General features: G+C 43.1%; 1 protein-coding gene across 1 annotated transcript in view; it reads right to left on the bottom strand.

Annotated features, from left to right (window-relative positions):
* Positions 1 to 26,256, bottom strand: part of IMPG2 (interphotoreceptor matrix proteoglycan 2) — a gene marked incomplete at its 5' end in the record, with an annotated part of 105,578 nt that overhangs the window by 55,744 nt on the left and 23,578 nt on the right. The window contains 4 exons of the mRNA XM_033942912.1: positions 2,094 to 2,185; positions 4,777 to 4,826; positions 11,321 to 11,352; positions 18,400 to 18,566. Coding sequence (XP_033798803.1) covers positions 2,094 to 2,185; positions 4,777 to 4,826; positions 11,321 to 11,352; positions 18,400 to 18,566 — 341 coding nt within the window. The remainder of the gene's footprint in view (positions 1 to 2,093; positions 2,186 to 4,776; positions 4,827 to 11,320; positions 11,353 to 18,399; positions 18,567 to 26,256) is intronic.

Genomic DNA, 26,256 nt, shown 5'->3' with positions numbered 1-26,256 from the left:
GCGTCACCACCGACACGATCGGAGCAAGAGGGAGCTCAAGCCCTCTTGCCACGCCGACTCCCCAACTCCCCGACAATATCGGGCCAGGAGGGAGCCCAAACCCTCCTGGCCACGGCGACCCCCTACCCCCACACCGCACTACATTACAGGCAGGAGGGATCCCAGGCCCTCCTGCCCTCGACACAAACCCCTCTCCCCCCAACGACTGCCCCCCCAAGAACCTCCGACCGCCCCCCCAGCTGACCCGCGACCCCCCTGGCCGACCCCCACGACACTCCCACCCCCCTTCCCCGTACCTTTGTGTAGTTGGCCGGACAGACGGGAGCCAAACCCGCCTGTCCGGCAGGCAGCCAACGACGGAATGAGGCCGGATTGGCCCATCCGTCCCAAAGCTCCGCCTACTGGTGGGGCCTAAGGCGCCTGGGCCAATCAGAATAGGCCCAGGAGCCTTAGGTCCCTCCTGGGGGCGAGGCCTTGGACACATGGTCAGGTTGGGCCCATGTGCCTCAGGCCCCACCCCCAGGAGGGACCTAAGGCTCCCGGGCTTATTCTGTTTGGCCCAGGCGCCTTAGGCCCCACCAGTAGGCAGAGCTTTGGGACGGATGGCCAATCCGGCCTCATTCCGTCGTTGGCTGCCTGCCGGACAGGCGGGTCTGGCTCCCGTCTGTCCGGCCTACTACACAAAGGTACGGGGAAGGGGGGTGGGGGTGTCGTGGGGGTTGGCCAGGGGGGTCGCGGGTCGGCTGGGGAGGCGGTCGGAGGTTCTTGGGGGGGCAGTCATTGGGGGGAGGGGGGGTTTGCGTCGAGGGCAGGAGGGCCTGGGATCCCTCCTGCCGTAATGTAGTGCGGGTGGGGGTAGGGGGTCACCGTGGCCAGGAGGGTTTGGGCTCCCTCCTGGCCCGATATTGTCGGGGAGTTGGCGGGGCAAGAAGGCTTGGGCTCCCTTTTGCCCCGATCGTGTCAGGAGTGCCGCTGTTGGCTGGGGCAAGAGGGCTTGAGCTCCCTCTTGCCCCGATCGTGTCGGGGGTGCCGCGGTTGGCTTGGGCAAGAGGGCTTGAGCTCTCTCTTGCCCCGATCGTGTCGGAGAGTCGGCGGGGCAAGAGGGATTGACGTTAGAGAAAGGGCGAACCACTGGAAGAGGAAGCAGCGCAGGTGCAGGGCTCACGGAAGGGCCGGGACCACCAAGAGAAAGCAGCAGGACACTGGTAGGAGCTTCTACATGATGGGGGGGTCGGGAGGCTGTGGGGGTGCGAGCGGTCCTTCAGGGTGGGGGTGCGAGCGGTCCTGTGGGGGGGTGAATCGGACGTCGGGGGGCATCAGGCTTTCAGGTTGGGGACAGGACTTCAAGGGGGAGAGGAGAGTTGGGGCAGGCGAAAGGAGAGTCGGGCGGCGACGGGATTGTCGGGCAGCATGCGCGGTATACGGGTGTGAGCGGTATATAAAAATTTCTGTACATAAATTTGTGTTTTCCGCGCGTTATCCCATGTGCGCATTTTACACGGGTGCGCGTTATCTACGTGAAAATACGGTACTCATATATAGCACCATATTTAATTTTAACGTATTAAAGGAACTGAGCTAGGATCAGTAAGATACTGTATAACTAACAAAGCTCTGCAAAGCTACTTCTACTACATAACATTAAAATAAATTCAATAAGATCAATACCAGTGGTGTTATAAGCTAGTTGAAAATTAGAACTATATCCAGAGAAACTTTCCTTCTACCTGCCATTCAACTTTACATCTACTTCAGAAATGTTGTACATGTTAGTGAGAAGAGGAGTGATCTAAAATTCAGATGCAGAAGTTCTGGATCATGAGTTCTCAACACATTGATTGTCTGAGTGAGTTGTTGTATGTCAGTGTGCTTCCATGACCCAATAAAAGCAAGTATTAATCTGGTTTTCCCAGTCAATGAATTACATTTTACACATCAGATGATCTGGGTATATGAAATCCTATCTCTAAATTTGAGAAAAGTATAGAAAATTGTAAGGAGGAAAAGGATGAAACAGGAGGTCCCAACCAAAAAGAAATAGAGTGCATGTTGGGATTATAGGAAGAGAAATAATGAAATAAAAGACCATTTACATTATTTTCTGTTTCTTCATGTGTGCTGATGTTATTTTGCATAGTACTCTTCACAGACATCTCCTGAGGGGGCAGGACATTAACAGTTGTTTCTAGGAGAGGAAGGGAAAGCATACATTATCAACTTCTGTGCAATATATAGAGATGGGCAAATACTGCCAAGGAGGACACCTACATAGGGACAGAAGTACAAAGATAACGTAACAGATTAAGGTACAATACTGGATACAGTATATTATCTATTCATGAATAATGCATACTCTCATTACGCATTAGTATAAAATTTGGCCCAATAACCCATCAAGATAAAGATGAAAATATAATTATGGGTTAATCCTATCATCTTCTGCTTAGACTTTACACCTGTTTTTGTGTGGGTGCATTGCTCCGTATATTGTAGCCTCCACCAAACTAATTTGGATTTTTTGCTCATCCCTTTTTCAGTAGGAATTTTAGGTGAGTCACAGCAAGTACACTCCCTGTCGGGCGCATAATCTAATTTTGTACATATATTACTTGTATTCTTTGCACACATTATACCTGTATCGTGCTCTGTGTTCATCTTATATTTACTTACATCCTGATAATTCTAGTTATCTGTACCTTGTTTATCATATCCTCAGCAATTCTAGGTATCTCTACAGTGTGGAATGCATGGAATGCGCTCCCGAGGGAGGTGGTGAAGAAAATGGTGATAGAGTTTTCCGATTTTTGTTTAGCCCATATTTAGTTCCCTGACTTCTTTTAAATCCCTCCCTTTTGTTGTTTTCCTTAATTCTCTCACTTGCTATTAATAACTGTATTTCTATCCCTGCCTTTCCTAGTGGCTCTCGAGTCCTGTAAGTCATGTGTGTAGCTTTTGTACTATACCCTTACTTGTTGTTATAAACTATTTTAGTATTGTACATCGCCTTGAATATATGATTAGGCGATTAATCAAATTTTTAAATAAACTTGAAACTTGATAGAGTTCAAACAAGTGTGGGATGAACACAGAGGATCTCTAATCAGAAAATAATGGGTATACATTGAAGGAACTAAGGCCAGTACTGGGCAGGCTTGTACGGCCTGTGTCCCGTATATGAACATTCAGTTCATATACGGCTGGGGCTGGGGCTGGGGAGGGTTTCGATGGTTGGGATGGTTAAGATAGGCTGGAGTGAGCTTTGATGGAGACTCCAGTAGATGGAACCTAAGCACAGTACTGAGCAGGGCTCTGGGTTTCTGGCCCAGAAATAGCTAAGAAAAATGACCACTTAAACTAAATAATTTATGGAGCATGTATAGTTGGGCAGACTAGATGGAACATTCGGGTCTTTATCTGCCATCATTTACTATGTTACTATGTGTTCACCCTATCATGTTCCTAGCGGAAACTAGCCCACTATCTCCATTATATTGCATTATTAATTAGTCTGTGAAGATGATGGTCTTCATCCATTTCTTGAATTTTCTGGTGTCCTTTTCTAGTTTTAATTTCTTTGGAAGGGAGTTCTACCACCTTGGAGCCATTGCTGAGAACATTCTTGTCCTGACACTTTTGTATTTGATGTCTCTGAAGGAGGGTATTTCCAGCAGGTATTCTTGGCTTGCGCGCAGGTCGCATGCTGGTGTATGGTAATGTAGTCTGGCTGCTAGATACTGCGGTTCCGAGAGATGAATGATTTTGTGTGTCAGCAACAAGATCTTGAATTTCGCCCTGCTTTCAACTGGGAGCCAGTGTAACTCTTTAAGCAGCAAGGTGGCACTCGGCTGCCCTGATTTTCCCAGCAGAAATCTTGCTACTGCGTTGTGCACCATTTGAATCTGCTTGATCATGTACTTCGGAACACCCAGCAAGATTGCATTGCAATAGTCAAAGACTGAGAGTACCAGGGTTATTATTACATTGGACATTGCTTGATGGGTGAGATGGCACCTACCACTGGATTTTATATATGGCACCTAGAACTGTACACAGAAATTTGGGCACATGCCCAAGGTGCACGTATAACTTAATTGAATAAAGAGCCCATAACTATCAATAATTTATTAATTGGCACTCATTAAAATCTACACACTCATCTGGCTGCATGTTATTAAGGCATTATGTCTAACTCTACTAGTGTATAACTCAAAAAGGGGCATGGCCGTGGGCATGTCACGGGCATTCAAAAATTTGTACGTGGAATTCTAGAGAATGCTACCTCAGCATGCCTATGTTGCAAGCCAGCATTTATACCAGCTTTTATCAAGCTTAAATGATGGCGACTAGTTAGGCATGGGAGATGGGACTAAGTGCAATTCTATAAAGGGCACTTGCCCTTTCTAGGATCATGCTTAGTGCTGATTTTTTACACCACCAAATTTTGAGCACCATTTATAGAATTCCCTCCTAGTGCGCATGGGCGTCTGTCAATTTTATGGCTCTTGAGTTGTGATGCAGTTAACTTGCAGTAACTAATGTCTCTTCATTTACAACCCTGGCAGTTAAACAAAGGATTTGTGATTGCCACAAGTTTGCCCATTTACCAATGTGATAACAGCAAAATTGTAATGCACTTCAGTAAAAGAGATATATGAAAGCTAACATTCATTTTTTACCTTTACAAACAAGATCCCTTCATATTAATCTGTTATACCACAAAAACTCCATGATCAATTGCTGTAGGCAGCTAAAACTAAAGAAGAGGTTGGACCAGACCTTTAAATGGTGTAGCAACCCCAGCTGGAGAAGGTGCTGTTTTCTCTGACCTAGAAAATACCAGAAAAGTAACCAGAATAAGTTAGAAGACTGGCTCCAGCAAAATTTTCTATCACACAATATTAGCAATTAAAGATGATACAGTACTAAACAATTCACTGTTTCTATGTTTTATGTAAAAGAGAGAGAGAGCTCTCCTGCTGAGGAATTGGCCAATTAAATCTACACACCCCAGAAACCCATGCTTAGACTCTGGAGAGGGTAATATGAGCATTGATTGGAATTAGTTTGGCTCAATTTAGTTATGAATGGCCAAGGGTGCTATCATTTTAGAAGTTTTAACTAAGAACATGTGCTAGTCTTATTTGGCCTCAGAAAACGGAGAAATAAAAGTCAAATAAGCAGGGCTGGATTAAAGGGTAGGCCCAGTAGGCATATGTCTTGGGCCCAAAAACATCGGGGGGGCCTGCCGGTGTAGTGCTTTGACTAGGGCTAGCATTAGGAGAGGGCAAACAGGCCCCTACTTTCAAGGTATCTCTTCCCCTTGGCAGGCCATTTCCCTCCTTTCCCCTCACCTTCACAGCACTTTTCCAAACCAGTTTTCTCTCTCAGAGGGGCCATGATGTAGTAGCCTTTCTCAGTAGTTGTACGCGCGCAGCTGCCCCAAAATTTGTCCTCCCATTGTGATCTGGCAGAAATTGGAAGTTGCATCAGAGAAGCTTCAGGGCAGCCGCATGAAACTAGGGAGAATAGCTTCCCCATCAGAGCCCATCTGAGAGAGAGAGAGAGAGCTTTGTTTTTGGAAAGCATCCCCAAAGGGAGTGAGATGGTCCAATAAGGGGAAGAGGTTGAGTGGCACTTTAGGATTATTTTGTGGAGAAAGAGAGGGATGATGCTGAATGGAAGTGGGGTGAGAGAGGGGAACAGACACTGGAAGGAAGAGGGGAGGAGAGAGAAAAAATGGCACATGCTGGATTGGGGGAAGAGGATTGAATTAGATACTGGAAGGGGTGAGGGAAAGAGGTAGCAAGCTGTAGATAGAGATAATGAAAGGGAAATTGAGGACTGAATAGTACGAGAGAATTTAGATAGATGCAGAAAATAAATTGAGAAAGAAGACCAGGGATGAAAAGGAGGAAGGGATAGGAGAAAGATGCCAAAGCGGGGAGGGGGCGAGGGAAGAACACAGATACCAGATCTGGGAGGAGGAAAGGAGAAGAGAGAGATGCTAAAATCTGCTGGGAGGGAGGGAGAGATGGAATGGAAGAAGTCAAATGCCGCACTATGGGATGAGCGGAGGGAAGTGGATGCCAGATCAATGGGGAGGAGGGAGAGATGGAAGGGAGAATCAAACAGTTTCTGGAAGAGGCATAGAAACAGAGCACATGCCATATGGAAGATGCAGAGAGAGAGTAGTCAGTGGATGGAACGAAGAGAATGATGAGAAGATGAGGAAAGCAGAAACCAAACAAAGGTAGTAAAAGATTCTATTTTTTTTTATTTATTTATTTATTTTTGCTTTAGGATAAAGTATTATTGTAGCTGTGTTGATAAACATTTATAAATGGAAATAAGGTGATCCTTTTTATTGGACTAATTTTAATACATTTTTTACTAATTCAGGGACCAAAACTCTCTTCCTCTAGTCAGGACAGGGATACTGTAACAGCAGTATAGTTTAGTGACTTGAAAAAAGTTTGCTGTCCTGAAGAAAGCTAATTGAGTTTGCTGTCCTGAAGAAAGCTAATTGAGTTTACTAACCTGAAGAAAGCTAATTGAGAAATATATTAGTCCAATAAAATGGCAGGCACTAAATTTTCTTCCCGCCATGCTCCATGCCTCCTATCCAAATGCAAAATATAAATTGGTGGGCTTCCCAAAGATCTCTTCCTCTAGGAAGGAAAGGGGGGATTTGTTCATAGATGTTTGTGGGTTGCATAGAAGAAAAACTGTACACTGGTATGGCAATCTTTGTTGTTTGTTTTGAATTTTAAAAATAACTGAAAAAAAATCAAGTGGAAAAAATAAGTAAATAAGAAAACAGGTAAATAAATAGGGGTGGGACAGGGGGTGGGGGAAGGGAGGCCTATGTACTTGTGTGCCTCAAAGAATTAATCCTGCCCTGCAAATAAGCAGGTAGCAGATCTTGTTTTAATTCTAGGCTGGAAGATTTATTTTGATAAACTTTTCAGTTTCACATTACCATTTTTTATTTTTTTTTTTACAATAGCCTATAAAGTAAAGTTGGCATAACATGCACCCTGGAACTGTCTGCATTTTCTTGAAGTAGTATTTACTAGTAAGTTTAAGAGGTTCTTAACAATCCAGGATAACTCCTAAAAATTGTTATCATTCCTGCAAACAAATGACAGAGCCTCATTAACTCAGACATAAATAAGCCTGAACTTTGATTCCAGTTTCTAGAAAGCCTAAGGTACCCAAAAATGCACTGCATTGGCACTGCAACGTTCACCTACTAATTTGGAAACTCAGTAGGAACCTCTGTTAATACATAAAACAAAATAGATGCAAAGACATATGAGTTGTAACTTCTCTGTGATAATTATACTTTCATCTGCCCATGTAATAAGCTTTACATGGATTAAACAAAACATAAGATTAAAAAAGCCTTGTTGAACATTGAAATCATTTCAATCAGGGGGGTAGCCACTGGTGGGCCAGGGTCTACCCACTTGGGGCTCACCCCCCTCCCCCCAGCAGCAGTGCACCCTTATTGTGCACCCTTCAGTTGGTGGGATCCCCAAGCCCCATAAGTCTTTTGAAGGTGACCAGAATGCCATAATACCAAGCTCCGCAGACTGGGAATAAGGGGAAGTAAACTGGAGAGCCAGGGTGAGAGAAAGAGATGGGAAGCTACCGGTAGACCGTAAAATAGAGGGAACTTGAAGACTAGATAGTAAGAATGAGTTAAATCTGGACATAGAGGTAGAGAAATAAATTTAGAAAGCCAAAAGGAAAAGGAGGAGAGAAAAATCCTGGAAAGACACATAAAATGGAGGAAAACAGAAACCAGAGATGTAAATGGCCAGAACATAAAGGTAATAAAAAAAAGAATTTTATTTTTAGTTCAGTTTGGTACCCATATTTATAAAGGTTAATATAATATAAATAGAAAATAGAATTAAGATTATATATTTTCATTGAACTAATTTGAATACATTTTGGACAATTGCCAGAGACTAAAATCTCCTTTCTCAAATTAGGACAGCCTGCTCCAGCCATAGGGAAGGAGGTGTTGCCTTCTGAGAGCTACCTGAAAAATGTTTTGAGTCCTTTCAATAAAAACCCATCTTATTTTCCATTTTTTAAATTTATAATTGTAATTCTTAATTTGTAATGTACAGTGTATATAATACCATCAGGGTAATGTAATGGAAAATGTTTGCTCACCTCAACTCAGTCCTTTGCCCATGACAAAAAAATGTTTGCCCACATGAACTCAGTCCTTAAAGGGAACATTGCCAATTAGGATTTGCATCCACATCTGTCTGGGCACTATTCTGTAATGCATGACGTCCAAATCTCATCGCACACTACTCAAAAGGGGATATGGCCATGGGCAGGCATGACCAGGTTGGGACATTCTGGAACATTGCTCATATTGGTATAGAATACTGGGTCTCCACACCCAAATTGGGCACCAGCATTTATACCAAATTCTGGCACTCAAAAGGCAATGGAACTTGCATTACATGCAATTTTATAAAGGGCACACGCTCTTTACAGAATCATGCTTAGTTAGCACTGATCTTTTCGGGCACCCATTTCTGAGTGTTGTGTATAGAATTCAGCCATAGGGCCCAATTCTGTAAACAGTGCCCAAAGTTAGGCAGCTGTAGAAGCCCTACTGCTCTTAACTTAATTGGTTTAATTGTCGGCTAATTGACTGCACCGATTAAAAACCAATTAAAATGCAATTTTTTAAAAAAAAAAAAAGGAGGCACTAAGGGCACCTCCAAAAAGCCTGCCATTAGCCCACCTACATAGGTGCCTTATGATGCCTAACGCCACTGTAGATGTGGTTAACACTGGAAGTGGCATTAGGTGCCTCCTTAGGTGCAATTCCCTGGCCTATCCTTACTGGTGCCTTTCTTTCACGTAGCCACGATTCTAAAACGGTGCTGTTATGTGATTGACACACGATCGGAGGCCATCTTTTAGGTAGCCGCCGATACTGGTGCCGTTTGTAGAATCCAGCCCATAGTGCCTTACATGTGGGTGCAGAAAGATTAGATGACTTGCTGAGATTGTACTAGAAATATAGGGCCCAATTTTCAGCCTGGATGGGCACTATATAAAGTTAGGCGCTGTCCCTGGCACTGACTTTTCCTAAGGTTACCAGATCCGGACCCCTAGACCCGCCCACAGACCTGCACAGTTCTACCAATCCCCATCCCGTTATTCCCCAGGCCCGCCCCCAAATCCCACCCTAGCCCCCCCCCCCCCCGCTGCCTCCTGCCTGACACCATTTCAAGGAAGATTTTCAAAACCCAGACAAAGTGCTTGGTTTTGAAAATCCAGCCAGAGCCCCAGAGGACATGTATGGGGAAATCTGGATATCTGGCAACCCTAACTTTTACAGGATGAGTAAATTAAAAGTAATGTCTCCACCTCCATAACTTTTGTTTAGATGAAGCTAGTGTAATGAATTAAAAAAATGAAAATAATGCTCGAAACATTCTCTTTTATAAAATGTATTTACTTTTCTACCTACTGTTTATAGTTGCCACCATTAGAGAATGACACGGTGACAAAATTCATCACCGTTCCCGTCCCCACGGATAACCGCGGGAAACCATCTTCATGTCATTCTTTAAGGAGAGAGGGAAGAATCAGAGTATGAATGGCCACAATCACTGAGCCACAAACTTTGCTTTGAAGAATGCTGGTGTAGAAGGACTGAGGTTGAAATAGACACTAGAAAATGACATGGGTTTATTCCCGTGGTTATCCGCGGGGACGGGAATGGTGATGAATTTTGTCACCGTGTCATTCTCTAGCCACTATTTATCACACATTTTCTGTCAATGATGGAACAAGTTTTTGAAAGCCTTCACAAAAGAACACACAGTCCTTGCCAGTGCCACCTCTTCATTCAAGTCAAATAAATATACCTGAAGGTATTCCTACAATTTCAGGGGGAAAAAAACATGGAAAATGCATGGCACTAAGTCTGGGTTATATGGCAGATGGGCTAAGTCTGTGAAACCCATCTTCTCGGTGCTTTGCTCTGTATGAGGCCTAGCATTGTCATGTTGCAACAACATTTCCTTCTTGTGTTTCTGAACTCTTCTCAGTCCCTCCTGTGAAATGCCACATGTGTCACCAATTTCCCTTTGATCAATTCTTTGTCCTTCACAAGTTCATCAGCCTTTCTTGTCCATTGCTATCATGAGTCTCCCATTTTGTTTGTGATCAAACAAATCAAGCCCTTCCCGCAATTTTTGGCCCGCTGATGCAGAGTACCCATCACTGTAAACGCGCATGCAGTAGACAATTTCAACTGGAATGACTCCTTCACTAGTCATAAATTCTATCACAGCATGTTGCTTAAATTGCATGCTTCCCTTTCACAAGCAATAAAAAAAATTAGCCTTTTCTCGCCAACTGAGGTGAGTGAAGAAATTCAAAGAACATTTAGAGGCATATTTTCAAGCACTTAGACTTACAAAGTTACATAGCAACCTGTGGAACTTTGCAATTCTAAGAGCTTTGATAATGAGCCCCTTAATGTATCAGTGCTAACATCTGTTGATGAATTATAGAGGTAGAGCCATTACTTTTCATTTAACCTTCATATATACAGTATATTACATAGTAACTGTACATAGATTTTTTAAATTAAGGGGCACCACAAGTACAAGGGGGCACTTGGAGAAATTGAAAGGGGACAGGTTTAGAACAAACGCTAGGAAGTTCTTTTTCACTCAGAGGGTAGTGGACACATGGAACGCGCTTCCAGAGGCTGTTGTAGACAAGAAAACATTAAATGGTTTCAAAGAAGGTTTGGATAGATTCCTAGAAGAAAAAGGGATTGGGGGGTATAGATAGGTATAGACCATTGCTCAGGCAATGGGCCTGATGGGCCGCCGCGGGAGCGGACCGCTGAGCAGGATGGACCTATGGTCTGCCTCAGCGGAGGCAACTTCTTATGTTCTTAGTTGTTCTGCCTCTACCCCTCCAGTTTAAAATCTGGCAGTTCAGTGAATCAAACAGGCTAATTTTATTTGGATTATATCTGGATAAGTGAGTTTGTGTTGCCGTCTTCCAGCAAGCACACAAGTCACTTTGAATATTGAGCCTCGTCAATTCCTGGAGAGCCTCATAAATTCCTCAAATTTTAAGCAACACTAACCATAAGTAACATATTCTTAAAGCTATGGATGAATTAGCATATGTCTTTCTGAGCTTCTTCCAGCACTGGGACAGGGAAATCATTAGCAGCAGAAAATGTAACAGGTAAGAAAACCACATTGAAAACTCTGAGGAAGCAAGGATAGCTGAAACACTTTGATATTCTCACCTGCTTACTGCTTCTTTCATCAGAGAAAGTTTCTGTAATAAGGAGAAATCTGAATGAGTGGTATATAAATGGATACCAAAACTGATGAGTGCAGCTTCCCCATTTTACCCTTCCCCATCCCACTTTCTTGTCACAAATTCTTACCTATTCTTTTTTATGCCCATTTCACCTCTGCTTTCTGTTATTATTATTATTTTTATTAAGATTTGTAAACCACTTAGAAGTGTTACATTGAGTGGTATATCAAATAAAGTTGTGGGTTCAGACCCCATGCTGCTCCTTGTCACCCTTCACAAGTCACCTAATCCCCCCATTGCCCTAGATAGATTGTGAGCCCACCAGGATAGCAGGGGAAAATGCTTGAGAATAAATTTATGTAAAGTGTTCTGAGCTCCCCTCGGAGAACAGTATAGAAAATTAAATAAATAAGATGTGGAGCCATGAAACTTACAAGTTATTCCACACTTTTGACATTTCTCGTTTCAATGAGACAAATGCATCTAGTAAATGAAAACAAGTATAGGGAAACCAAGCCATTATGACATCACTGATGAGGTTGGCTCTTAGGCATTGGTGGAATGAGACATTATGATATCACAAAATGAGGGGGCCAAGCAAGAAGAGAACAGTGGTTAAAGCTACAGCCTCAGCACCTGAGGTTATGGGTTCAAACCTATGTTGCTCCTTGTGACCCTGGGAAAGTCACTTAATCCCCCCCCCCCATTGCCCCAGGTACATTAGATAGATTTCGAGCCCACCAGGATAGACGGGGAAAAATGCTTGAGTACCTGAGTAAATTCATGTAAACCAGGGATCTCAAAGTCCCTCCTTGAGGGCCACAATCCAATCAGGTTTTCAGGATTTCCCCAATGAATATACATTGAAAGTAGAGCATGCACATAGATCTCATGCATATTCATTGGGGAAATCCTGAAAACCCAACTGGATTGCGGCCCTCAAGGAGGACCTTTGAGACCCCTGATGTAAACCGTACTGAGCTCCCTTAGGAGAATGATGTAGAAAATTGAATAAATAAATAAACAAAACTAGGAAACTTAGGATCCTACTCTGCTTTCTCTCCCCCACAATAGCTTGCTTTTGCTTAGCACAGACCTCCCATACTTGGCTCAGGCCTACCCTGTCTGGCCCCCAGAACAGTTCAGTGATGGCCACTATTTCACTTCTCCTGGATCTTGCATTTACCCCTGCTGTGGCTCAGCAATATCCTCTTCCCCCACTCTACCTCAGCATCTTTGCCAGCAGGAGCAGCACTGATGCACCTCCACTAACTGCACTGGACCCACAGGCTTCCCTCTGTCACGTTATACCCTCATTGACATCACTTCTTGTTTTTCTATTTGGTAAGACGTGGCAGAGAGAAGCCTGCAGGGCCAGATCCGGCAATGAATGTGCACCACTTCTGCTGCCAGCAAAGGTAGTGAGGTAGCATTGGGAGGGGGTGTGGGTGGGCAATGGGTGTGGTGGAAGAAAGAGAGAAATATAGAACAAACGAGGAGCGGAGTTTTGGAAGGCCCACTTGGCACAACAAAAATGATAAGTCATGCTATGCCTCTTGCTGGACAATGGTCATCACAGCAAGGTTCCTGGAACTGGGTCCCATTGATTGTGAAATTACTGTCTTGTTCCTGGTACTTTACAAAACAAAACCAAGAAATTATAATGTATGCAGCAGGAAATCAACAGGGCTGGATAAAATCACTCCTGCTCAGCATAGCCATTTAAATGAATTGCCTTAAAAAAATCGTTATCGATCTGAATGCTCCTGCCTGGCTTTTAAGATCATTCACGGCATCCTTCCTCCCTTAATCCCACTATCTTATAACTCCTCAAGTCCTGACTCTACCAGACCCGCCCAAAGGTATAAACTATCCTTCCCCTCTCTACACGGTATTCGCTATGCAGGCAAACTGGGAAAATCCCTTCTCTTCAGAATCACAGGTCTTTGGAACGACCTTACTACCCCGCTGCGGAACCTGGGCTCCCTCCAATTATTCCGCAAGCAACTGAAAACCTGGCTTTTAACTAAAATGTAATTCTATCCCCCCTTACTCTTCTCTTCTATATATAAATTCATGTAAACCCTTTTTTTTCCTTCTCTTCCTATATTTTAAGTTCTTGTAAACCGTGCCGAGCTCCACATCCATGGAGATGATGCGGTATATAAATTTAAGGTTTAGTTTAGTTTAGTTTAGTTAGTTTGCATTGTGTGAGCTGCTATTTGCTCTAGCCTCTTGCAAATTATTCCTTTGTTAATTCCATTAATCCAACATTGTAAACAATCTCTCCCTTTGTCCCATGTGTCCACTCTGTGTCCTATATGCCCATTCTGCTTTTCTCCCTACCGCCAGCCCCTCCAGCTTCTGTACGCATTAAGCCACACAATAAGGCAAATAACTATGTATATTTAACCTCCCATCTCTTAAAGGATCTGAAAGGCTATGATTACCATAATCTCCCCAACCCCGAAATGTCCTGTCTAAATTAGATTGTAAGCTCTTCTGAGCAGGGACTGTCAATTGTATGTTAAAATGTACAGCGCTGCGTATACCTTTCAGCGCTTTAGAAATAATAAATAGTAGTAGAAGTAGATTAGAACACGAATATTCAAACTGCATTATTTCAGAAATATGCTCAAAAGATAAACTTCATTGCAATAATTTGGCATTTTATAGTGTCCTTCATTTGTCTGGAATGAATAGTCTGAAACATACCCTACACATGAACGTCCAAAAGTGGAAGGAGAACAATATTCTTCTCATTGTTATCCAGTTACAAAGAAAAAGGGAGACAAAGTGACCTGCTAAAAGACATTCAGAGATGGCAGAAGGGACTTCTGAATTTAAATTTTTAATCCAGTTCTAACCTTAAGCTTATAATACCAGATCATTCCCATAGGGACTCGATCCGGTTAACAAAATTATTAAGGATGAACAATAATACAAAGAGATAGATAATAACATAAAATGATCAGCTAAATATTTTAACCATTATCTGTAAGGTCTTTCATTAAAAAAACACATTTTTAAGGTCTTTCTAAAACTGGATAATGAGACAAGAGTTCTAATATCTGGAGGGAGGTCATTCCAGATCTTCACCATTGCAAAGGCTAAGGAGTGTGAAAATCTACTTAAAGTTTGAATCCCTTTAACAGGGGGGAGTAGTAGTTTAAATTTATGTATATACCTCGTTGAATCAAAGCGGTTAGAGTTGAAAGAAAGTGGAAATAATGGGGGGAAAATCCCATATAAACTTTTGAAAATCACATTTACACATTTAAACTGAACTCTCCAATAAAGCGGGAGCCCTCAATAAAGGAGTGACATGATCACATTTATTTTTCCCAAATATTACGTTAGCTACCATATTCTGAATAAGTTGTAATCTTTTTAGGTTACTTTTACTTAGTCTTAGACCAATGTAAAGGGAATTGGCATAATCCAAATAAGCCAATATTATAGCCTGAACCAATATTGCAAAATGATGCTGATGAAAAAAACAACGTACTCTCCTTAACATCCGTAAACTGAAGAAACATTTTTTAGATATGTTACTAATTTGGTTTGTCATTGAAAGAGTAGAATCCAATACAAATCCCAGAATTCTAGATAAATATTCCATCTGTAAAGAATCACCTGAACTTAGTCTTATAGAAGATGGAAGATTATGTGTAGTAGAACCAAACCATAATAGTTTGGTTTTAGAAGCATTTAATTTCATACGTACAGAGGAAGCCCAGCCTTGATGTCTTGTGATACATGAATCAATAGTTGTTATTAAATTTGATAATGATGGATCAACTTTGAGTAAAATGATAATATCATCAGCATACGTAAAAGTTGATTCTGAGATAGATAATTTCAAATATTTCAATGTCGTCATATATATATATTAAATAGTATCGGAGATAGTGGAGAGCCCTGTGGTACTCCACATACAGGAGACCACGGTGAAGAGAAATTATTCTCAACTAGTCTTATAGCCCGTTATATTAACAGGTGCTAGAATATATGTGTGTGTGTCTGTTTTTATTTCTTTCTCTCTCTTTCTCTCCTTCTTCTCCTCTCCTTCTGTATTTCTGTCTTTCTTTCTGTCTTTCTTTTTCTTCGGCTCTCCACCCATTCTCACTTCCTTTTACCTTCCCTGTGTCCACCACCACCTCTTCACTGCTCCCCTTATCCAGCAGCAGCCCTTCTCCCTTTTTTTATCTCCCCCTGTCTAGCAGCACCTCTTTCCTGTCCCCCTGTCCAGAGTAGGCCTCCGTTCCTTTTTCTCCCCCCCTTCTCTTCCACTGTCCATCAGCACCTCTTTCTTGTCCCCCTGTCCAGCAGTAGGCCTCCCTTCCTTTTTCTTCTACCCCCCCCCCGTCTCTTCCCCTGTTCATCAGCACCTCTTTCCTATCCCCCTATCCAGAAGTAGGCCTCCCTTCCTTTTTCTTCCCCCCATCTCTTCCCCTGTCCATCAGCACCTCTTTCCTGTCTCCGTGTCCAGCAGTAGGCCTCCCTTCCTTTTCCAGGCCTCCCTTCCTTTTTCTCCCCCTCCACTCCCGTCTGTTCCCCTGTCCAGCAGCACCCCTTACCTCGTGTCTGGCCTCCACCGACAGCCGCCGCGGCCTGCAGCCGCCGACAGCCACTGCAGCCTGCAGCCGCCAAGAGCTGCCGCGGCCGACAGCTTCCGCCTAAGCATGCATGCGCACTCCTACCTGCGGGACCCTACAGCGCACGGAAAACAGAACACGCAGGTGGGAGTGTGCATTCGCGCTTAGGCTTTTATTATGTTAGATATGAACTTTATATGATTGTAGTTTCAAAAAGCCACTAAACCAGTTTAGAACTCCTTGATCTAATCGAAGTCAAGCAGAAGTTGTATAAGAATATCATGATCTATTACATCAAATGCTGCTGAAAGATCAAACTGCAATAAAACTGCACAGCAACCATGAGCGAAAAGATGTTGAATCTTCGCAACTAGTGAAATAAGAAGGGTTTCAGTACTATAATTTGGAGGAAATCCAAATTGAAATGGAAGGAGTAAATTTATCCAGCTATTCTGATAATTGTCTTGAAACAATGGATTCTAAAATCTTTGTTAGCAATGGTATATTGGCTACAGGGCGATAATTTAAAACTAATGTTGGATCTAATTCAGAATTTTTCAACAGTGGATTGAGTATAATTTGTCCCATATCTGGTGAAAAAAAACCCACTAGCAAGGATATAATTTATCAACATTGTAAGCCAGGTAATATTACAAAAAGTATATGATGGGACAGGATCAAGCAAACATTTTTTTCAGTCCAAATTTGGCATAAGGTGCTCAAGTTGATGTTCTGTTATTGCGCTAAAAGTATGCCAAAATTTATCAGATCTTGTGAAATAGTTCATCTTACTCCCCCTGTGACCTTTTCCCACATTCCCCCTCATTCTACAGCATAACTGGTCGCCAAAATATGTTATACATTGGCTTAGTAAGGGGGGAGATGGTCCACCCTGAGCGCTGTCTTGCTTGGGGAGCAGGCATCCCTCCTCCTCTCTGCCCCCCCTTCCCACTCTTCCCCCTGCCACGTGAGCACCCCTTTCCTTCTCCCATACTTTTAAACTTTGGCGTGAACAGTCACTAACTTGATGCCTGTGTTGGCTTCGGTGTTCTCTCTGATGTCACTTCTGGGACCCGCACCTAGGACGTGATATCAGAGAGAACGCCAAAGTTGACAAGGGCAGCAAGTTGGTGGCTGCTCACACCGAAGTTAAAAAGGTACGGGGAAGGGGTGTGCGCATGTGTGCAGCAGGGGGAGAACAGGAGAAGGGTGCCACCGCACCAGGTCCAGCTTACCTTCACTGCGCCACTGGTGTTATGTGTACCTTCTTTTATAGATTATCATTCACACGGGTAAGTATGCACCTATGTATGCATAGGGTAGCCACATGCTCAGGGCTAAAATTTATACATGGGGATAGATTCACTAAGCTCACCGATCAACTTCCGACCACTTAGCGACCCCTTTATGACCCGATTTCCCTCCGACCTGATTCACTAACCTCTGTCCTGATCGTCCTCCAATCCATGCAAGCAAATGAGGGGAACGGCATTCAAATGCAGACAGGAAGCAATTCACTAAAATAAAAAAGCAACACCAACTGGGCTGGCTGATCCAAAAATAAGCGACTACTGAGGACCTTTCCGACTGCCCTGCCTTCTGCCGTCCAGCTCTCTGCCCTGCTTCTCTGCTCTCAGACCCGATCTCCTGCCTGCCTCGAATCTTATCTCTCCTGCCTGCCCCAAATCGCTGCCCTGCCCTCGCCCTGACTCTCCTGCCCTTTCCCCACACTACGAGCCCGTGGTTTTAACCCGTGGGTTAAAACCACGGGCTCGCAAAGAAAAAGAACAAACAGCTAAATTAAAAATAAAGTTAAAGAAAAGATCGCTGCTCTTAAGCATATGCAGACCATCTAAAAGATGGTCTGCGCATGTGCCGGGATCGCTAGAGAGCAATCTCGACAGTCGGATGGGGGCGTGATTCCGATCGCCCTCATTTGCATAAGGGCGATTCGTGAATCAGCCCCCCAGATATGGATCGGATCGGATCCGTGTCCTTTGTGAATCTAGCCCATGTATTCTGAGCCTAAATGTACGCACATAAATTTATATTAAATCCAATTAATGCTGATAATTACTTAAGAAGCCAATTATCAGTGCTAATTGGCTCATTATTCAATTAATTTGTGCATGCAAATTGAACATGCCCAACTCAAAGTACCATATATAGAATTCAGAGATGGTGCTCAGTTATAGAATGTCTCCTATAGCTAATTCTAAGGGGGGAGGGGGGCAGGCATAGGACTTTTAAAACATAACTGATATTTATTGTTTTGCTTTGTGTCATCTCCAATCTTAAAGAACACAACAAAAAATAATTTTCTTTGTTTTGTTTCTGCATTTTACATGCATTAAAATATTTTTTTTAAAAAGAAAACAAACAAACCCAATTTCTAAGAGTAAAGGAAAAACCATACAAATTATAGAAATGCTTTTTCCTTATACAGTATACCCCTAATGTATACCTTCGTAATCATCCTGAAATGCTCCTCTGAATGACTGAAGTTGGTGCCTATTTCAAACAGGTTTGTAGATCCACCTTCACACAAATTTGTCCAGATCCGGTAATCTTCATAATCTGGTAGTCTGTCCCAGAAGATTTTGAAGGCTTCCCAAATTATTTCCTGGCACGCTGGATTATATTAAAAAGATATTGTACATTAGTATAAGCATTTGAGTCTCAGAATCTCTTTCTGGTATGAGACATGAATAAACTATAGTGCACACAGTTTGTGGATAGTACATGTAAGCTCATCTGTTTCTATCTGCTCTGTCACCCTGAGTACAGCCCTATTAACTAGCTTGCACTCAAAAAATATAAGCTGTCCTTTTCTTTCAGGTCAACCTCTGCTGCCTGTATCTCTTGCTGCCTGTAGCTCTGCCCCTTTTTGCCTCTGTATGGTGCTTTTTGGCTGGCTGTAGCTCTGCCCACTAACTGCCAATCAATCACTCAGGTGATCTCACAAGCTCTGCTCCCTACTTTTGCAAAGATCCTTCAGGGTGGTGTGAGCCACCAGCGCACAATGCATCACGCAACGGAGTGCAAACAAGGAGCATGTTCTCCTTAGTGCATCTCCCTATTCTTACTTCAAATTCCTCCATACTAATTCAATATCGGGTCCCTACAACCTACTGACCGGCGATCTGAACATCCACCTAGAGCAAGCTCAGCAGGGTGACGCCAAAGAATTACTATCCTTTACTGCTTCACTAGCCTTCTTCACAACGACCCCAGAGAAGACCCATCAAAAAGGTCATCAACTAGATCTAGTAACCTTTTCCCCCAAAGAACTAGCCAACCCCAAGATTCTCTGGAAGCAAATCACTTGGTCTGGCTCTCTATGGTCAGACCACCGACTATTTAATTTCCAACTCAGCTGGCAAACTAAATGTTCCCCATCCAACCTCAAGGTGACTAAAAGGAATAAGAAAATAATAGCCACTAGAGGTTTGGTAAATCCTGTGGAATTCTTATCACACTACGACATTACTTCTAACTCAGATCTTGATTCCTTCACGCCAGAATCCTGGACCAACACGAGTACACAGATAGTAAACAAAATGGCCCCCATCAAAACTAGAATAATGAGAAACAATAACCTAGATGGCTGGTTCGATGCTGAACTAGGAACAGTGAAACGGGAGTTACGAAAACTTGAAAGACAATGGCTGAAATCAGGAGACAGTAAAGGGAGAATGAATTGGAGACTAAAATTAAAAGAATATAAAAAATTAATAACAACAAAACATACTAATTTTTACGCTGAAAAAATTGGTTCTCCAAATACCAACACCAGAAATCTGTTTAAATTAGTCAACAATCTTTACGACATACATACCCTCTCCTACCCTACCTCAGACCCCCTACTATCGGCCGATGCTCTGGCTGAGTACTTTAGCAACAAAATCATCAACCTAAGATCCTTCCTTTTGGCTGCTACAATCAACCATTCAGACTACCCAGTTGCTTAACTCATGACCGTACCTAGGGTAGACATGACCTGGAATAATTTTACCACCCCCATCTGGCAACAATTCTGCAAATTTTATTCAAAATACGCCGATTCCTACTACAAATTAGATTGTTGCCCTCCGAATATTATGAAAGCTGCTCCAGTCGCCTTCAAAGCCAAATTACATAATTGGCTTACCTCTCTTCTACTCTCAAGTACCTTCCCTGAGACCTTAGGCCAGATTCTAATCACTCCAATCATAAAAAATCCCAAGGAATCTTTCAAGTTGACATCGAACTACAGACCCATTGCAACCATTCCCTTTTTTGTAAAGCTGATGGAAGGTTTGGTTAACCAGGACTTAGTAACCTATCTTGATAAATTCAACATACTACATGATAACCAGTCAGGTTTTCGCTCCGGTTTTAGCACTGAAACAGTTATTGCCTCACTGCTAGATTCCCTCCACAGCTTATGTTTAAATATATTTATTGATTTTTAAATCATATAATCAAGAATTATCTTGTACAGAAAGCAAATTAGCAATTCCACATAGAGCAAGAAACATTCCAATAACATTTAAATCATGTATAAACTAAAATGCTCAAGTCCTCAAATTTGGATCCAAGATTTCTTAGCGAAAACAAAAAGAAAAAGAATTGAACAAAATGTACACTCTCATATAAAGTTAGCTAGAGGGCTGATTGCTGGGATTAATCAATAATCTTAGAGCTTATGATTTTTCTGCCTCCAATCGGGAGAGCGCTAAGAAAGAAGTCAACTGATTAGGTTCAAAGAAAACATATTTAACTGATCGGTGATGCACTATACACTTACAAGGATGTCGTAAGTAAAAAGTAGCACCTAAAGATGTAACACCTGGCTTCAACATAAGAAATTCACGGCGACGCTTTTGGGTCTCTCGTGATAAATCAGGAAATATCTGCACTTTACAACCCATAAATTATTTCTGTCTATTTTTAAAGAATAGTTTTAACAACCAAACTTTATCAATAGAGAGAGCTACAGTTACAATCAAAGTACTTGGTTCTATAGCCTCTTTATCAGATTTTTCCAATAACTCCGATACATCCAATAATCCTTGATCTGACGACTTTTTTAGCAATTTAATCTTATCAGGTAAGTAGTAGACTCGTGATAAAGGAGGTAATGAATCTTCTGAGGCCCCCAAAACTTCAAGAAAATATCTTTTAAACATTTCTCTAGGTGGTGTCAATGGTAGCCTAGGAAAGTTAATTAATCTTAAGTTATTGTATCTGGAGTTGTTTTCCAAATTCTCCATCTTTCTCCTAAGATTTATATTATCTTTCATTAAAGTTTCTTGTAGTTGTTTAGATGATTTAATTTCCTGTTCAAGCTTTTGAACAGAAGAATTAGAGGCAGTCATTTCATTTTTCAGTTCTTTAATTTCAGTAGAATGTTGAGACAGTTTCCCCTCAATTGACTGAAGTTTGGGACTTATGGTCTTCACTAGTCCGGCCATAAGATCCCATAGTGAGTCCAGAGTTACTTCTGAGGGTTTTTCCAAAGAAATTAAAGGTAAAGAAGTGTCATAGTGCTCACCGTCCAGTTGATTGACTTGTCGCTGTCCCTGAAGGCTAACTCGCCTCTCCTCCCTCCACAGCTTATTAAGTCAGGGTACAAGTGCACTAGTCCTGCAATTTGATCTAAGTAGTGCCTTCAACTTAGTCGATCACATCATCCTAATTGACTGTCTGGAGTCAATTGGTATTTCGGATGACGTGTTAAAATGGTTTCAGGGCTTTCTGACTAAACGATCGTACCAAGTTTACAGTGACAACATCATTCATTCAACTGGGTTAACTCATGTGGAATCCCACAGGGTCCCCACATCTACTATACTGTTTAACATTTACCTAGCCTCATTGGGTAATTTACTGCAAAGCTTAAAAGTCAAATTTTACATCTATGCTGACAACATCATCATAGTTTTCCCCCTAACAAACCTGACTTCTGAGACTAAGAACCATCTGGCTTCTATTTTAAAGCAAATTATTATTACTACCACACTTCTTTGTATGTTTGTTTTCTTTCTATATTCCTCCCTCATTTCTGTTTTTCATACTCACTCTCCCCAAATTTACTCCTTATCCCCTTCCACTCCACTCTACTCCACCCCACCCCACAAGTCCACACTATCCTTCACCGTTCCCTATCTCCACACCAGCCATCCTGTCATCTACCTTATTCTCCAGTCTCACACTCAAAACATTTTCTCCCTGCCATTCATCCATCTCCTTTCTCTGTGAGCACTTCCCATCTTCATCATTGCTGTTATACTTCACCTTTCATGTCAACGCGCTCTCCTACTCACCTTGGGGGATATCAATCCAAACCATGGCCCTCCACACCATCTGCCTCCCTACATGTGTAACCATTCCAACCTTATTCCTATTCCTCTACTTCTGTCCTCCTCTCCTCTTTATGATCCCTCTGACACTTATTCCTCTAGGTTTCTTTATTTAACCTCCTCATTTAACAATAATAATAACTTTATTATTTTATACTGCCATAACCAAAAGTTCTAGGCGGTTTACACTAAAAAGAGCTGGACAATCAGTGAAATACAATAATACAGTAAAAAAATACATATATTTGTAAAATAGAATTTCAATAATAAAACTCACTAAGTAATAAACTTATCGAACAAAGTTGTCTTAATTAATTTCTGAAAACTGCAATAGGATAACATAGCTTCCTGAATACATTTACCTAACCAAGATTGTTGCCTACCAGCTTGAAATGCTAGGGTCCTATCTAAGAAGGTCTTATATCTATACCGATTAATTTTTGGATAACAAATAAGTAGAAGTTTCTAGTTTCTCTTGATAGTCTATGCAACACAAAATGAGGAAAAAACATAAGAACATAAGAATTGCCGCTGCTGGGTCAGACCAGTGGTCCATCCTGCCCAGCAGTCCACTCACACGGCGGCCCTCAGGTCAAAGACCAGTGCTCTAAATGAGTCCAGCCTCACCTGCGTACATTTCAGTTTAGCAGGAACTTGTCCAACTTTGTCTTAATACCCTGGAGGGTGTTTTCCCCTTTAACAGATTCCGGAAGAGCGTTCCAGTTTTCCACCACTCTCTGGGTGAAGAAGAATTTCCTTATATTTGTACAGAATCTATCCCCTTTCAACTTTAGAGAGTGCCCTCTCGTTCTCCCTACCTTGGAAAGGGTGAACAGTCTGTCTTTATCTACTATGTCTATTCCCTTCAGTATTTTGAATGTTTCAATCAAGTCCCCTCTCAGTCTCCTCTTTTCAAGGGAGAAGAGGCCCAGTTTCTCCAATCTCTCAGGCCCTGATTCTGTATAGGACGCCCGGGAGAGGTGTCCTATTCAGAATCGGGCCTACACTAAACCCCGATTCTGTAACCGGCGTCCATGTTACAGATGTTGGGTAGAGAATCGGGTTAGATTAGACACGGCCCGCTACACTTATCGCGGCAAGGGATCTCTCTGCCGCTATAAGTATAGCGGGCCGTGGCCCTGTCCAATTGCAGGCAGGAGGGTGCCCAAAACCTCATGCCGAAAGATGCTCCTCCCCTGACACTACCACCCGCCCCCTCCGACACTACCGCCCACCCCCCCCCAAAACTACCGATCTCCCTTCCACCCCGACACTACCGATCTGGCAGGAGGGTGCCCAAACCCTCCTGCCCGAAGACGCACCCTCCCCCCCCGCGCTAACAGCCCCCAAACCTCCACCCCACCAAACTAACCTTTTCTTTTGGCCAGACGAGTCTTGCCCATCCAGCTGGAAGGCCCGCCTCGTCGAAATGAGGCGGGCCCGCCCCTTCCCGGCCCATCCCACCGAAGCCTAAGGCCTGATTGGCCCAGGCTCTAGAAGCCTGGACCAATCAGGCCTTAGGCATAGCAGGTCCGCCCATCCCCACTTAATCTAAGGCCTAATTGGCCCAGGCCCAGGCCAGCATTTTGTTGGCCTACATTGTAAGCGTTTCTTCCTCTACTAGGGAGACGCGTAGGGCTGCCTAGGTTCGCCTAAGGCCCTTAGGCAAGCTTAGGCGTCTTGCGAGCCTCCTTAAGCTCCCGGAGGCACCTTCAATATAGGCGGCCTGCCCGGGGAGCATTTTTTTAAAAAACGTGCATCCCGATTGGCTGATTAGACAGCTGTAGGATGCCTAAAATCAGGACGCACTTTGTAGAATCAGGGCCCCATTGTATGGCAACTCCTCCAGCCCCTTAACCATTTTAGTCACTCTTCCCTGGACCCTTTCGAGTAGTACCGTGTCCTTCTTCATGTACTGCAACCAGTGCTGAATGCAGTACTCCAAGTGTGGGTGCACCATGGCCCGGTACAGCGGCAAGAAAACCCTCTCCAATCTGTTCGTGATCCCCTTTTTAATCATTCCTAGCATTCTGTTTGCTCTTTTTGCTGCTGCCACACATTGCACAGATGGCTTCATTGACTTGTCGATCAGAACTCCCAAGTCTCTTTCCTGGGACGTCTCTCCAAGCACTGCCCCAAACATCCTGTATTCGTGCATGAGATTTTTGTTACCGACATGCATCACTTTATACTTATCTACGTTGAACCTCATTTGCCATGTCGATGCCTATTTCTCAAGCTTGATTATGTCACATTGCAGATCTTCACAATCCATCTGCATCTTCACTACTCTGAATAATTTCGTATCGTCCGCAAATTTAATCACCTCACTCATTGTACCAATGTCCAGATCATTTATAAAGATGTTGACGAGCACGGGTCAAAGCACCGAGCCCTGCGGCACCCCACTGGTGATGCTCTTCCAGTCCGACTATTGTCCATTTATCCCCACTCTCTGTTTCCTATGCTCCAGCCAGTTTTTAATCCATGCGAGTATTTCACCTTCGATTCCATGATTCGCAATCTTACGAAGTAATCATTCATGTGGATCCTTGTACAATGCCTTCTGAAAATCCAGATAAACAATGTCGACCAGGTTGCTCTTGTCTATCCACCTGTTTACTCCCTCGAAGAAGTGCAGCAAGTTCATCAGGCAAGATCTGCCTTTGCTGAAACCGTGCTGGCTGGTCCTCATCAGACTGTGTCCGTCAAGGTGATCAATGATGCGGTCCTTTATCAGTGCCTCTACCATCTTTCCTAGATCTCTCCTCGAACCCTTTTTGAAGATCGGCGTAACATTCGCTACCTTCCAGTCTTACGGAATCTTTCCTGATTTGATCAACAGGTTGGCTATTAGTTGAAGCAGTTCAGCTATAGTCCCTTTCAGTTCCTTGATGACCCTCTGATGGATGCCATTCCGTCCAAGGGATTTATCGCTCTTTAGCCTATCAATCTGCCTGTGTATCTCTTCTGGACTGACTGTCAGCCCTGTCAGTTTCCTGTCTTTGTTTCCAGCATAGAGCCTGATGGGTTCTGGTATGTTGCGTATATCCTCTTCAGTAAATACAGATGCAAAAAATGTGTTCAGTTTGTCGGCAATTTCTTTATCTTCCTTTAGCACTCCCTTTATTCCATGGTCATCCAACGGCCCCACCGCTTCCTTCACAGGTCGTTTCCCCTTAATGTATTGAAAGAATGGCTTGAAGTTCTTCGCCTCCTTGGCTATTTTTTCTTCGTAGTCTCTTTTGGCCCCTTTTACCGCCTTATGACACCTGCGTTGATGTTGTTTGTGCTTATTCCAGTTTTCATCCGTTTTTGACCTTTTCCATTCCTTAAATGAAGTTTTCTTGTCTCTGATCACTTCCTTCACCTCTACAGTGAGCCATGCCAGTTCTTTGTTCTTTTTCCTCTTGGATTCTTTGTTGATACGCAGTATATATAGATTTTGCACCTCGGCGACTGTGTCCTTAAAAAGGGACCAAGCTTGCTCTAGAGTTTTTACAGTGCTTATCCTCTTCTTAATCTTCTTCCCCACCATGAGTCTCATCCCTTCGTAATTTCCTTTTCAGAAGTTCAGTGCCATGGCCGTCGTTCTGGACCGATGTTTTGCCCCTGCATCCAGGTCGAAGCGGATCATGTTGTGATCGCTGTTTCCCTTTACTTCTACACCTTGTGCCAGTCCTCGCAGTCCATTTAGAATTAAGTCCAGAATTGCATTTCCTCTTGTATTTTCCTTGACAAATTGTTCCAGGAAACAATCACCTACAGCATCCAGGAACTTGGTATCCCTAGCGCAGCCGAAGGTGCCTAGGTTCCAGTCTATCCTCGGATAGTTGAAGTCACCCTTGATAACTGCGTTGCCTCCCTAGTAGTTGCGTTTAATCTCATCCGTCATTTCTCCATCAATTTCTTCGGAATGCCCTGGGGGTCGGTAGTAGATGCCAATCTTCATTTCCAGTCCATTTGTTCCCGGAACT

This window comes from Geotrypetes seraphini, chromosome 4 (genome assembly GCF_902459505.1).
Source record: "Geotrypetes seraphini chromosome 4, aGeoSer1.1, whole genome shotgun sequence".
In the NCBI taxonomy this organism is placed as follows: domain Eukaryota; kingdom Metazoa; phylum Chordata; class Amphibia; order Gymnophiona; family Dermophiidae; genus Geotrypetes; species Geotrypetes seraphini.
This window is presented reverse-complemented; position numbering and strand designations above follow the sequence as displayed.